General features: G+C 34.3%; 1 protein-coding gene across 1 annotated transcript in view; it reads right to left on the reverse strand.

The window, feature by feature from the left end:
* CCDC171 (coiled-coil domain containing 171) overlaps positions 1 to 14918 on the reverse strand; it is a 368650-nt gene that overhangs the window by 94182 nt on the left and 259550 nt on the right. The window contains 1 exon segment of the mRNA XM_036856768.1: positions 14577 to 14631. Coding sequence (XP_036712663.1) covers positions 14577 to 14631 — 55 coding nt within the window.

Genomic DNA, 14918 nt, shown 5'->3' on the forward strand with positions numbered 1-14918 from the left:
TAGAAGATCCCCAAACTATGAGGTTCCAAGATGTGTGCAACAGTTCCAGCTGTGCTCCACACCTACAGGAAGGAGACCCTGGCACTCGCAGCAGGAGCAGGCGTTCCACTGGTGCTGCAGCAGGCACAGAAACCCCTCACTTGAAAAGAAGGAAGTGAGAAACTAGCCTTATTTTGCTGGCAGGTTATTTAACTTAACCTACAACTCTGGAGCAGAGCCAGAACTCTCCAATGACTGCCTGCTGCTGTCACCAGAAAAAAGGGCAAAATCCACCACTACCACAAACACCCCACATATTATAGTTCCATCCCAATTATGGAACTAAAAAACTGATCTTTTGAATCAAATTATCAAGCTGGGTACATCCCAATTAAGGATGTGAAAAACTGAACCCTCAAATCAAATTATCAAGCTGGAAAAATAGGGTGATTTAATCATGGGCATCTTATAAAGGCACTAGACAGCATGATAAATCTGTGGTGTAGGTTATATACCATAGAATGCACCTCATAAATAGATTACTGTGACCTTGAGTTATTTAAACAAACACAAAACCCATATTCAAGAATAGAGAAATGTATTTATGAATTGCTACAGTTCTCCACACAAAGATATTTTCTTTCCTAGGGTAAATTATTTCAAAGGGTAAAGACAGACGCACACTGAAATTAGTTATTTAGATGTGTTTAAGCTAAAAACTGGTAAGCACACGTACACGAAATTCTGTGGTCTCATCTTTAGTCTGTCAAGGTTTTTAAATCCCTCTTGAGCTGGAGTACCATTTTTAGCTTGGCTAGGTCAGAATGACACTGAACAATATGAATGATGACACACAAGACAGCTATATGGAAGAGTTGTCATCAGCAAGCCAGCTGTGCTAACACCTGTATGTCCTGCACAGCTGATCTTCAGAACCAGGATCAAGAAACTGAGAATGGAAAGAGGCTCAAAGATCATAAGTAACAGTTAGAGAGTCATTAATAAGTCACCTAAAGCTGGGTTATTAGAGGCAGATGACCATGTTTCAGCTTTAAAAAAACTGTCAGTTTCATTAATTAAAAATTATTCTGTGGTCTTTGTATTCCTTGTAAATGCATTGAAAATTAAAAATCAAAGTTAACTATGTATTACCAAATATTGTCATTAACCATTTTTTCAGGTAAGATTACAAAATCACATTTAAAGATTTGGCTATTTAGAGTCTTCACCTGTCAGATTCTATCTGACTCTATTTATTCCAGAATCCACTCTAACAACAGAAGTAATCATCTTTCTACTTCATGGGAGTTAAACTAGCTATTACCTATAAATTTGTTGTTAGCATATCTCCCTTTCCTAGGGACATCCTTATAATTGAATCTAGGCCTTCTCCTCTAGATCTTGATTAGGCAAAGTAAATACATATGCTATTTTTGGCAATCAAAAAAATAAAGACACTATCAGCAAGACTTCCACTGAATCTAGAGGTGGCTTTAGTTATGTTTAGAGACTGGGTGATGGTAAAAGTTTGACTCATTCAACAAACATTCATTAAGTGCCTACTGGGTACCAGGCACTGTGATAGATGCTGAGGATATAAAAATTGAGACAGCAATTCCATCCCTCAAGGACTTCAAACTCTAGTGGCATAATTAATCTCTCAAAATGTATTTCCTAGCCTCCCATTTATCTATAACGTCTTGTTTCCTGTCAATTGCTATACCACCTTCTTTCTTTGCCAGAGAGAATTATGTTAATCAATCTTAAACCTTTACCTTTAGCCCTGACTTTTCCCCTGAGGTCCTGACTCACATATCCTGCTGATCACTCCATATTACCTTAAACTCAGTATTTCCAAAACAAAACTCATCACTGTCTCCCTTTTTCTCCCTAACAAAAAGAAAAAAAAAAAAAAGAAAAAAAGCCTGCTCCTCTCTTTGTTTTCCCAACATCAGTTAATCACACTGCCCATCTTGGGAGTCACCCTCCCCTGCCTTTCACATCCCCATGCGCCATTTCACTAAATGAGCTTCATATCCTTTCTTCTGACAGCACCAATCATCACTCTCCTGGTCCAAACCTTCACCAGCACTCATCTAGCCTACAGACTCACAGTTCTTAAAAACCACCTTCATTACTCAGTATTTCCAGTCTGCAGATGTGCCCCCCAGAGCCCCAATTCAGTACAGAAATCTGACCACATCACTCCTTAGCTTAAACCCTAGTTTAGTCTTACTTCCTCCATAATGAAGATCCAAGATTCTTAAAACGGCCAAAAAAAAAAAAAAAAAGTTCTTCCGTGACCTGGCTGCCACCTGCCTCATTCAGCACTCTCCTTGCACTTAATACTGAATTGAGGCTATCTGGCTATTCATGCTTCCATGCACTTGCACATGCTACTCTCTCTGCTGGAATGCCTTTCCCATCTTTCCTCATACTTCAAACCCCTTCCAGGCTTTAATTTTCTTCTAAGAAATTTCCAGCCAACCCTTGGGTTTTCTAAGCATGTCTTATAGATGAATAACCCTATCTAAATGAATATGTAACTGCATCTTATGGATGCATATTTACCATAGTATACTGGAATGATCTGTGTCTCTACCTTGAAGAAAGGGACTATGAGATATATACCTACCTACCTACATACATACATACATATATATAATATTGTTGTTGTTGTTGTTTGTTTGTTTGCTTGTTTCCCCAAAGGCTGGTACAGTTTCTGGCCCATAATATAGATTCAAAAAGCATTTGTAGGACTTAACTATTTACAGTAAATATTGTGTTTTATGCTGGATTAGAGGTTTGTTTTTTTTTTTAAAACCCCCCAAAATAATGAACAGCAAAAATGACAAACATATTTTTTTTTAGTTATTTCTGAGATATACACTTTAAAGTAATAACTAGAATTATGTCTTATAACATTATACCAGAACATATAAGATTTTTAGAAATTTCATGTAATCTCTGAAACATTTATATTAACATATTTCCATACAAATAACCCAATGAAAGTTTAGTATTAGTTGTTTTGTTTGTTTTTTATACTGCAGGTTCTTATTAGTCATCAATTTTATACACATCAGTGTATACATGTCAATCCCAATCGCCCAGTTCAGCACACCACTATCCCCACCCCACCGCAGTTTTCCCCCCTTGGTGTCCATATGTCTGTTCTCTACATCTGTGTCTCAACTTCTGCCCTGCAAACTGGCTCATCTGTACCATGTTTCTAGGTTCCACATACATGTGTTAATATACGATATTTGTTTTTCTCTTTCTGACTTACTTCACTCTGTATGTCAGTCTCTAGATCTGTCCACGTCTCAACAAATGACTCAATTTCGTTCCTTTTTATGGCTGAGTAATATTCCATCGTATATATGTACCACAACTTCTTTATCCATTCGTCTGTCGATGGGCATTTAGGTTGCTTCCGTGACCTGGCTATTGTAAATAGTGCTGCAATGAACATTGGGGTGCATGTGTCTTTTTGAATTATGGTTTTCTCTGGGTATATGCCCAGTAGTGGGATTGCTGGATCATATGGTAAATCTATTTTTAGTTTTTTAAGGAACCTCCATACTGTTCTCCATAGTGGCTGTATCAATTTACACTCCCACTAACAGTGCAAGAGGGTTCCCTTTTCTCCACACCCTCTCCAGCATTTGTTGTTTGTAGATTTTCTGATGATGCCCATTCTAACTGGTGTGAGGTGATACCTCATTGCAGTTTTGATTTGCATTTCTCTAATAATTAGTGATGTTGAGCAGCTTTTCATGTGCTTCTTGGCCATCTGTATGTCTTCTTTGGAGAAATGTCTATTTAGGTCTTCTGCCCATTTTTGGATTGGGTTGTTTGTTTCTTTAATATTGACCTGAATGAGCTGTTTATATATTTTGGAGATTAATCCTTTGTCCGTTGATTCGTTTGCAAATATTTTCTCCCATTCTGAGGGTTGTCTTTTCGTCTTGTTTATGGTTTCCTTTGCTGTGCAAAAGCTCTTAAGTTTCATTAGGTCCCATTTGTTTATTTTTGTTTTTATTTCCATTACTCTAGGAGGTGGATCAAAAAAGATCTTGCTGTGATTTACGTCAAAGAGTGTTCTTCCTATGTTTTCCTCTAAGAGTTTTATAGTGTCCAGTCTTACATTTAGGTCTCAAATCCATTTTGAGTTTATTTTTGTGTAGGGTGTTAGGGAGTGTTCTAATTTCATTCTTTTACATGTAGCTGTCCAGTTTTCCCAGCACCACTTATTGAAGAGACTGTCTTTTCTCCATTGTATATCCTTGCCTCCTTTGTCATAGATTAGTTGACCATAGGTGCGTGGGTTTATCTCTGGGCTTTCTATCTTGTTCCATTGATCTATGTTTCTGTTGTTGTGCCAGTACCATATTGTCTTGATGACTGTAGCTTTGTAGTATAGTCTGAAGTCAGGGAGTCTGATTCCTCCAGCTCCGTTTTTTTCCCTCAAGACTGCTTTGGCTATTCGGGGTCTTTTGTGTCTCCATACAAATTTTAAGATGATTTGTTCTAGTTCCGTAAAAAATGCCATTGGTAATTTGATAGGGATTACATTGAATCTGTAGATTGCTTTGGGTAGTATAGTCATTTTCACAATATTGATTCTTCCAATCCAAGAACATGGTATATCTCTCCACCTGTTGGTATCATCTTTAATTTCTTTCATCAGTGTCTTATAGTTTTCTGCATACAGGTCTTATGTCTCCCTAGGTAGGTTTATGCCTAGGTATTTTATTCTTTTTGTTGCAATGGTAAATGGGAGTGTTTCCATAATTTCTCTTTCAGATTTTTCATCATTGGTGTATAGGAATGCAAGAGATTTCTGTGCATTAATTTTGTCTCCTGCAACTTTACCAAATTCATTGATTAGCTCTAGTAGTTTTCTGGTGGCATTTTTAGGATTCTCTATGTATAGTATCATGTCATCTGCAAACAGTGACAGTTTTAATTCTTCTTTTCCAATTTGTATTCCTTTTATTTCTTTCTCTTCTCTGATTGCCATGGCTAGGACTTCCAAAACTATGTTGAATAATAGTGGTGAGAGTGGACATCCTTGTCTCATTCCTGATCTTAGAGGAAATGCTTCCAGTTTTTCACCATTGAGAATGATGTTTGCTGTGGGTTTGTCATATATGGCCTTTATTATGTTGAGGTAGGTTCCCTCTATGCCCACTTTCTGGAGAGTTTTTATCATAAATGGGTGTTGAATTTTGTCAAAAGCTTTTTCAGCATCTATTGAGATGATCATATGGTTTTTATTCTTCAATTTGTTAATATGGTGTATCACATTGATTGATTTGCGTATATTGAAAAATCCTTGCATCCCTGGGATAAATCCCACTTGATCGTGGTGTATGATCCTTTTTACTGTGTTGTTGGATTCTGTTTGCTAGTATTTTGTTGAGGATTTTTGCATCTATATTCATCAGTGATATTGGTCTGCAATTTTCTTTTTTTGTAGTATCTTTGTCTGGTTTTGGTATCAGGGTGATGGTGGCCTCATAGAATGAGTTTGGGAGTGTTCCTTCCTCTGCCATTTTTTGGAAGAGTTTGAGAAGGATGGGTGTTAGCTCTTCTCTAAATGTTTGATAGAATTCACCTGTGAAGCCAGCTGGCCCTGGACTTTTGTTTTTTGGAAGATATTTAACCACAGTTTCAGTTTCAGTACTTGTGATTGGTCTGTTCATATTTTCTGTTTCTTCCTATTAAGTCTTGGAAGGTTATACCTTTCCAAGAACGTGTCCATTTCTTCCAGGTTGTCCATTTTATTGGCATAGAGTTGCTTGTAGTAGTCTCTTAGGATGCTTTGTATTTCTGCAGTATCTGTTGTAACTTCTCCTTTTTCATTTCTAATTGTATTGATTCGAGTCCTCTCCCTCTTTTTCTTGATGAGTCTGGCTAATGGCTTATCAATTTTGTTCATCTTCTCAGAGAACCAGCTTTTAGTTTTATTGATCTTTGCTATTGTTTTCTTTGTTTCTATTTCATTTCTTTCTGCTCTGATCTTTATGATTTCTTTCCTTCTGCTAACTTTGGGTTTTGTTTGTTCTTCTTTCTCTAGTTCCTTTAGGTGTAAGGTTAGATTGTTTACTTGAGATTTTTCTTGTTTCTTGAGGTAGGCTTGTATAGCTATGAACTTCCCTCTTAGAACTGCTTTTGCTGCATCCCATAGGTTTTGGATCGTCGTGCTTTCATTGTCATTTGTCTCTAGGTATTTTTTGATTTCCTCTTTGATTTCTTCAGTGATCTCTTGGTTATTTAGTAACGTATTGTTTAGCCTCCATGTTTTTGTGTTTTTTACGTTTATTTCCCTGTAATTCATTTCTAATCTCATAGCACTGTGGTCAGAAAAGATGCTTGATATGATTTCAATTTTCTTAAATTTACTGAGGCTTGATTTGTGACCCAAGATGTGATTTATCCTGGAGAATGTTCCGTGCGCACTTGAGAAGAAAGTGTAATCTCCTGTTTTTGGATGGAATGTCCTATAAATATCAATTAAATCTATCTGGTCTATTGTGTCATTTAAAGCTTCTTTTTCCTTATTTTTCATTTTGGATGATCTGTCCATTGGTGTAAGTGAGGTGTTAAAGTCCCCCACTATTATTGTGTTACTGTCGATTTCCTCTTTTAGAGCTGTTAGCAGTTGCCTTATGTATTGAAGTGCTCCTATGTTGGGTGCATATATATTTATAATTATTATATCTTCTTCTTGGATTGATCCCTTGATCATTATGTAGTGTCCTTCCTTGTGTCTTGTAACATTCTTTATTTTAAAGTCTATTTTATTTGATATGAGTATAGCTACTCCAGCTTTCTTTTGATTTCCATTTTCATGGAATATCTTTTTCCATCCCCTCACTTTCAGTCTGTATGTGTCCCTAGGTCTGAAGTGGGTCTCTTGTAGACAGCATATATATGGGTCTTGTTTTTGTATCCATTCAGCAAGCCTGTGTCTTTTGGTTGGAGCATTTAATCCATTCACGTTTAAGGTAATTATCGATATGTATGTTCCTTTGACCATTTTCTTAATTGTTTTGGGTTTGTTTTTGTAGGTCCTTCTCTTCTCTTGTGTTTCCCACTTAGAGAAGTTCCTTTAGCATTTGTTGAAGAGCTGGTTTGGTGATGCTGAATTCTCTTAGCTTTTGCTTGTCTGTAAAGCTTTTGATTTCTCCATTGAAGCTGAATGAGATCCTTGCCGGGTAGAGTAATCTTGGTTGTAGGTTCTTCCCTTTCATCACTTTAAGTATATCATGCCACTCCCTTCCGGCTTGTAGAGTTTCTGCTGAGAAATCAGCTGTTAACCTTGTGGGAGTTCCCTTGTATGTTATTTGTCGTTTTTCCCTTGCTGCTTTCAATAATTTTTCTTTGTCTTTAATTTTTGCCAATTTGATTACTATGTGTCTCGGCATGTTTCTCCTTGGGTTTATCCTGTATGGGACTCGCTGCGCTTCCTGGACTTGGGTGGCTATTTCCTTTCCCATGTTAGGGAAGTTTTCGACTATAATCTCTTCAAATATTTTCTCTGGTCCTTTCTCTCTCTCTTCACCTTCTCGGACCCCTATAGTGCGAATGTTGTTGCGTTTAATGTTGTCCCAGAGGTCTCTTAGGCTGTCTTCATTTCTTTTCATTTTTTTTTCTTTAGTCTGTTCCGCAGCAGTGAATTCCACCATTCTGTCTTCCAGGTCACTTATCCGTTCTTCTGCCTCAGTTATTCTGCTATTGATTCCTTCTAGTGTAGTTTTCATTTCAGTTATTGTATTGTTCATCTCTGTTTGTTTGTTCTTTAATTCTTCTAGGTCTTTGTTAAACATTTCTTGCATCTTCTCGATCTTTGCCTCCATTCATTTTCCGTGGTCCTGGATCATCTTCACTATCATTATTCTGAATTCTTTTTCTGGAAGGTTGCCTATCTCCACTTCATTTAGTTGTTTTTCTGGGGTTTCATCTTGTTCCTTCATCTGGTATATAGCCCTCTGCCTTTTCATCTTGTCTTTCTGTGAATGTGGTTTTTTTTCAGATTAGAGGTTTTAAGTGACTTCATTGTACAAGCAAATCCAAGAGCATCATCAAAAACCCCTGTAACTTCCTAGTCATTGGTCTAGTGTCACTTCAGCCTTATAAGTTTACAGGATTTATATATACAGGTATTCTAGAGTCTTCTGAGGCTTCAAGATTGTGACTTCCTGTTTTATCTTTTAGTCATCTTATTGAAAAGGCATCTGACACTTCTCATAAATGTTCAGCGGTAATTTTAAAGTTCATAGTACGCTATGATCATACATAGGAAACACTTTAGTTAATCCTTCCAAACTTATAGGACTCAAGCAATCTCTAAAAGCCTCAAAAATCCAGCCATTCTGCTAATTCAAAAATAATTTTAAAAAGACTACAAAAAATATTCAGATTCTTCCCCACATTCCAACTTTACCAAAATCGACTTACTTTCACCCACAGCTACAGTAAAACAAGACATCTCTCTGATAGTATCCAATAAATACTAACATAACTTAATTTTCTCATACCTAACCCTAAATAATCCAGACATTATCCTATCCATCCAATCATTACCCTGTCCTGAAAATTATTTTGATATAATTATTGTACTTTCCCTCTTTTCCTCACAATAGAAATAATTAAGCATGTTTGGAGGGCTCTTAATTTTTTAAAAATTTCAATTCCTGAGAGGATATATTATCAGTAATATTATAAGCCTTCTGGTAAAATTATTAGGAAAATAAATGTATACAATTTTAGGGAGAGATGGTAGGAAAAATGGCAGAGTAAGGAACTCCAAAAGCCAGTCCCTACACAAAAGCAAGGAATAAACTGGCAAAATTTATCAGAATCAACTTTTTCAGAACTCTGAAAACTATCTGAAAGTTTACAGCAACCAGGTAAAATCTTAATCAAGAAAAATCACCTGAATCTTGGTATTTAAGGAACTCTCCACCAAAATACTAACAGACCACTAAGTTAACAGAACAGAGATTTCAGTGGCCACACATGACCAAGAATACAGACCTTATGAAATTAGTTCAGGAAGCCACTGAGCAAACAAAAACTACTGGAGTAAACAGCAACAACAAACACTAGGGTTGGGAGAGAATCTGATTTCCAGAGTTGTCACATTATATACTCAAAATATCTACTGTTCAACAAAAAATTTTGAAGTATGCAAAGAAATAAGAAGGTATGGCCCGTACATAAGAAAAACAGAAATTAATAGGAACTGTTCCTGAGGAAGCTTAGATACTAGATTTATCACACAATGACTTTAAATCAATTATTTCAAATGTGTTTCAAAAGTTAAAGGAAACCATGTACAAAGAACCAAAGGAAACCACAAGAGTAACATCTTCCAAATGAGAAATATAAATAGATAAAAAGCATAGAAAGGAACCAAATAAAAATTTTGGAGTTGACATATTCAGAGTGCTGGGGGGAAAAAATCGTCAATCTAAAATTCTATATCCAACAAAAATATTCTTCCAAAATGAAGGAGAAAGTAAGCCATTCCAAGATAAACAAAAAGCTGAGGGTGTTCTTTCCCACTAGTCCTGCCCTGGAAGAAAGGCTAAAGGGAGTCCTTTGGTCTGAAATGAAAGGACACTAGACAGTAACTCAAATCCACAAGAAGAAATCAAGAATACCAGTGAAGGAAACTGAATACATAAATATAAAAGTCAGTATTAATGTATTTATGATTTGTAACTCCTCTTTTTTCCTATATGATTTAAAAGACAACTACATAAAACAATACTTATAAGCTAGTTCAAACCATACAGAATTACCTTAGAACTAAATAGCAAAAAGATATCTGGAAAATGCCCAAATATTTTGGAAATTAAACAACACACTCTTAAACAATGAACAGGTCAAAGAAGAAATCACAGAGAAATTAGAAAATACTCTGAGAGAAATGAAAACAAAAACACAACATACCAAAACTTATGGGAAGCAGTGACAGCAGCGTTCACATGGAAATTTATAGCTTAAATGCCTACATTGAAAAAGAAGAAAGATCTCAAATCAATAACCAAACGTTCTATCTGAGGGAAGTGGAAAAAGAGGATCAAACTAAACCCAAAGCAAACAAAAGGAAGGAAATAATAAAGATTGGAACAGAGATAAACACAATAGAAAACAGAAAAATAACAGAGCAAATCAAGAAAACCAAATTTGGTTCCTTGAAAAGATCAACAAAATTGACAAACCTTAACTAGACTCACCAAGAAAAAAAGATTAATAAATTACTAAAATTAGAATTAAATTGGGGACATTTTACTACTGACCTTACAGAAATAAAACAATTCTAAGAAAATGAACAACTTTATGTCAACAAATTAGATAACCTAGATGAAAAAGATAAATTCCTAGAAACACATGAACTACCAAAGCTGAATCAAAAAGAAACAGAAAATCTAAATAGATCTATCACAAGGAAAGAGATTGAATCAGTAATCAAAAAGCTTCCAGCAAAGAAAATCGCAGGACCAGACAGCTTTACTGGTAAATTCTACCAAAAATTTAAACAATTAACACCAATCTTTCTCAAAGTCTCCCAAAAAAATTGAAGTGGAGGGGCTACTCCTAAAAATTCATTCTATGAGGCCAGTATTACTCTGAAACCAAAGCCAGACAAAGATATAACAGGAAAACTGCAGACCAATATCTCTTATGATCATAGATGCAAAAATCCTCAAAATATACTAGCAAACCAAATCTAGCAGCATATTCAAATGATTATACTCCACAATGAAGTGGTGTTTATACCAGAAATGCAAAGATGGTTTAACATATATAAGTCAATCTATGCAGTACACAACATTAGCAGAATGAAGATTTTTTTTTTAAAAATCATCTCATTTGATGCAGAAAGAGCATATGACAAAACCCAACAACACCCTTTCATGACAAGAAAACTTCAAAATACTAGAAACAGGAAAGAACTTCCTCAATCTGATACAGGACATCTATAACATTTAATGGTGCAAGACCAAAAGCTTTCCCCATAAGATTAGGAACAACACACAAGAAAGTCTGTTGTCATCATATAATCAAATGGCTAGGACTGGAAGTTCTAGCCAGGCAATTAGATGAAATAAAGGAATAAAGGGAGGGAGGGAGGGAAACAAAAGGAAAGGAGGGAGGGAGGAAGGGCGGGCATCCAAATTAGAAAGAGGTAAAACTATCTTTTATTTGTAGATATCATAATCTTATATACAGAAAGTCTTAAAGAATCCACAAAAAAGTTATTAGAGCTAATAAATTCAGCAAAGTTGCAGTATACAAGATCAACACCCAAAAATCAGTTATATTTTCATATGATCAATTGATTTGTCAATTGATATAGTCAACTGATTTTCACTAAGGCTACTAAGATTACTGAATGGAGGGAAAGGACAGTCTTTTTAGTAAATGGTGCTGGGATAACTGGATATCCATGGAAAAGAGTGAAGTTGGATCCTTGCATCATACCATATACAAAAATTAACTCAATATGGACCAAAGACCTAACTATGAGAGTTAACACTATAAAACCCTTTGAAGAAAACACAGGGGAAAATCTTCATGACCTTGGATTTGGCAATGCATTCTTAGATATGAGAACCAAACACATGAGCAACAGAAGAAAAAACTGGACTTCATCAAAGTTCAAAACTTTTGTTGATCAAAGGACACTAACAAAAAAGTAAAAAGACAACCCACAGAATGGGATGAGGGGGTATAGGAGTGACTGCTTAATGGCTACTGGGTTTCTTTTGGGGGTGATAAAAATATTCTGGAGTTAGATAGTTGTGATGGTTGCACAACATTGTAAATATATTGAAAGCCACTGAAACTGTACATTTTTTAAATGCTTTAAATGGTGATTTTTTTTAAAGTTCAATAGTTATGTTTTTTCCAAAATACAACAAGTAGTTCAGAATTCAACTAAACATAAAAGTGTGTGTATTAAAAAAAATGTACCTCATGAAAAGTTGTAATGATTTTGTTTTTCTCTTTGTCTTATTTTTCTTAACCCCAAATAACCTGAAATAAGCCGCCAAAAAGTTTCTTAATTAAATTTAACTTCTGGCCTCTATTTATAACAGCCATAAATAAAATATATTTAAATGTAATTTTTTTTAAAAAACTTCTGTTTCTTTGAAAAAAAAAAGTATATGCTTTTAAATAAAAAATGACTAGCCTTCTTTATTAAATACTAGTATCAGTCCCAAATGGGATTTTAAAAATAATATACAGTCAACGGCTGTGTATAATACAATTTTAGGATTTAAAAAGTTGAATGTAATGCGTCAAATTTAAAAATTAACAAATATCCAAAAAGTAATCCCTTTTCCTAAAAGCAAACATGTTTAGTTTAAGTTCTTTAAAGTACAAGAAAATAATTTCTACATGAAAGTAAGTTCTTTTTATTTGATTATTGTGTCAGAAGTTAGTATTAAAATTCAATTCAGCAGGTTAAAATTTGGTTTTATTCTAGAATAACTGGTGCATACCTTGTAAACGTATGTGCTTAAGAAATATGAATAGCTATACTATTTGACTATGTACAGTAAACTATGCTGAAGAGCTTGGATGTAACCACAGTCATTTTTACTGTACCATGAAAGAGCCTGGACCCTCCTTCTATATCACTCTTAGATTCTCCAAGACAGCAAAATGCCACTGGACAGTCCACAGTGGCCAAAGAAAATAAACCTGCAAACTCTGGCTTGAAGACAGGTGGGCTGCACCTTCCTGAGAGCTTCAGAGGGACCCTCTGGGTCTCTTCCTTATCACCCATTCGTTCTCACCCATACTTCGTAGAAAAGAGAATTAGCCCAATAATCAATTAGCCTTTCCTAAATTTTCACTTCAAGCTTGAAAAGTAATTGATAATTTAAAAATCACTATACATATAGAAATTTCCAAAGACTTAAATCAAAATAACTAACTATTACATCTGAAGGGAGATTAAAAAGCCATATAGCAAAAGTAAATCTACAGTGGTTGTAGGCCAATTCTGCAGACATCTTTCTTTCCATATGACAAGAAAATCAAAAGAACTGCAAATGAAGAACTGTATGATTACAACTGTCCTGTTGCAATCAGTCTTTATTGTATTTAAAATACATATTTTGCCATTCTCATAATGAAAGGGTAAGGTGCAACATTTATATTTCACATTGATGATGGTTTTTGTTTGATGTCAAAGTCCATTCCCAAGACAGCTGCTATCCAACATTACTTTCCTCTGTCTGGGGAGATGACAAACAATTGATTTCAAAGGCAACATTAACTGCTATAAAATGGTATGCCATATACATGACATAATTTATTTTTCCTATCCGAAGTCTCACCACATACCAAAAAAATCTAACCAAAGATGTCTCTTTTCCTACAAACCTAAATTTCAGATTTATAGCATATATGGATTTGATGTGATTGTATTTAAACTATATGGACAGGCTAAATTTTTTTAAGTAGGAAGGAGGAGAAATCACAATTTCAAACAATATTGCTTAAAAATAGCACTCAGAGTATTAGGTTCTTTTTTTCAGAATACTTTCTGTGAGTCACTTTTTGCTAGTCACTTTCAACATCAAAGAATACAGAGGTCCATTGTTTTTAAAATGTTAAAATGTATTAAATATTAGTTTATTGATGTTATTTTGTATTTCCTTAACAGGATTAGTTTTTAGGATATTTTTAAGTGATTTAAAAACTATATTGTATAAAAAATTTGATTCACAAAATTATTCTAAATATGATTCATTCATAAATTCCATATACCTTAAAAGTACTAGGTATTTACATTATTCCAACAAATTGTCTGTTAAACAATAACAGAAACAAATAACATTTCTCTACCTTTAAATAATGAAATAATGAGACATCTTTGAATCTGGAGTGCTAACAAAATACACAGTCAGTATTGAGTCAATACTTAACAATATTAAGTTTTTAGTAATATTGCAATATCCTTATTATGCTGTTCATCACTACAAACTAAAAGTCAATTTATCATACAGAAGTAATCAAATTGAAAATAACAGACTATTATTAAGTATATTCAATTTTTACTTTAAGAATATATTCCTATAGAAAGGTGAATTACAACTTGAAAAACATTACTGCCTAGGTTAAGGTATATGAGTACTGCCAAATACAATACTTTATGTCTCTCTCTATATATTAATCTATGTGTATAGGATAGTAGGTTTAAGATTGGTAAGAGGTTAGACAGTGTGGTCAAACATTTTATCATTATGAGACATATATGAATCTTAACGACCTCTAGTTCAGTCAGCAAAGACCACAAATAACTCAAGTGCAATTATACCAGTTTGGGGAAACCACTATTTTCATAGTTTTATCACATACATAAAGTGAATTCTGAAAAAAGTTATGCAATATAGCATTGTTCAATACAAATTTTCAGTCATTTGAAAGGATCCTTTTGTTAATTTATTTTTAAAGAAAGCTACAAAATGAATTAAAGTACTTTGCAGTTAATAAAATTAATGACTAGGAGAACTGTGTCATAATACAATTTGAACAATATTGAAGAAAAATTATAATACCTTATGAAGCACATTTTCTACTGTTCTCATATGATTAGCAACACATTCTTTGTCTCTAGAAACAAAATAAAGATTAGGTATTAGTAAAACCCAAAGCTTACTGTAATTGCTACACATTTTAGTATAAGTGACTATTATTGAAAAATAAGGGTTGGTTTTTCCTAAAGTGTAAAACCTAACCATATTCACTAGTATATTTCCACATTTAATTCTTATCTTCAGTTATACTGCCTGCCAAAAATTAGAGGGGGGAAAAATTCTTATGGATATTTTCAAAGTTAAAAGAGAGTGAAAAAGAAAGAAAGAAAAAAGAAATCATGATTACATTATTGATTTACAATG

The sequence above is a fragment of the Balaenoptera musculus genome, chromosome 6 (genome assembly GCF_009873245.2).
Source record: "Balaenoptera musculus isolate JJ_BM4_2016_0621 chromosome 6, mBalMus1.pri.v3, whole genome shotgun sequence".
In the NCBI taxonomy this organism is placed as follows: Eukaryota; Metazoa; Chordata; class Mammalia; order Artiodactyla; family Balaenopteridae; genus Balaenoptera; species Balaenoptera musculus.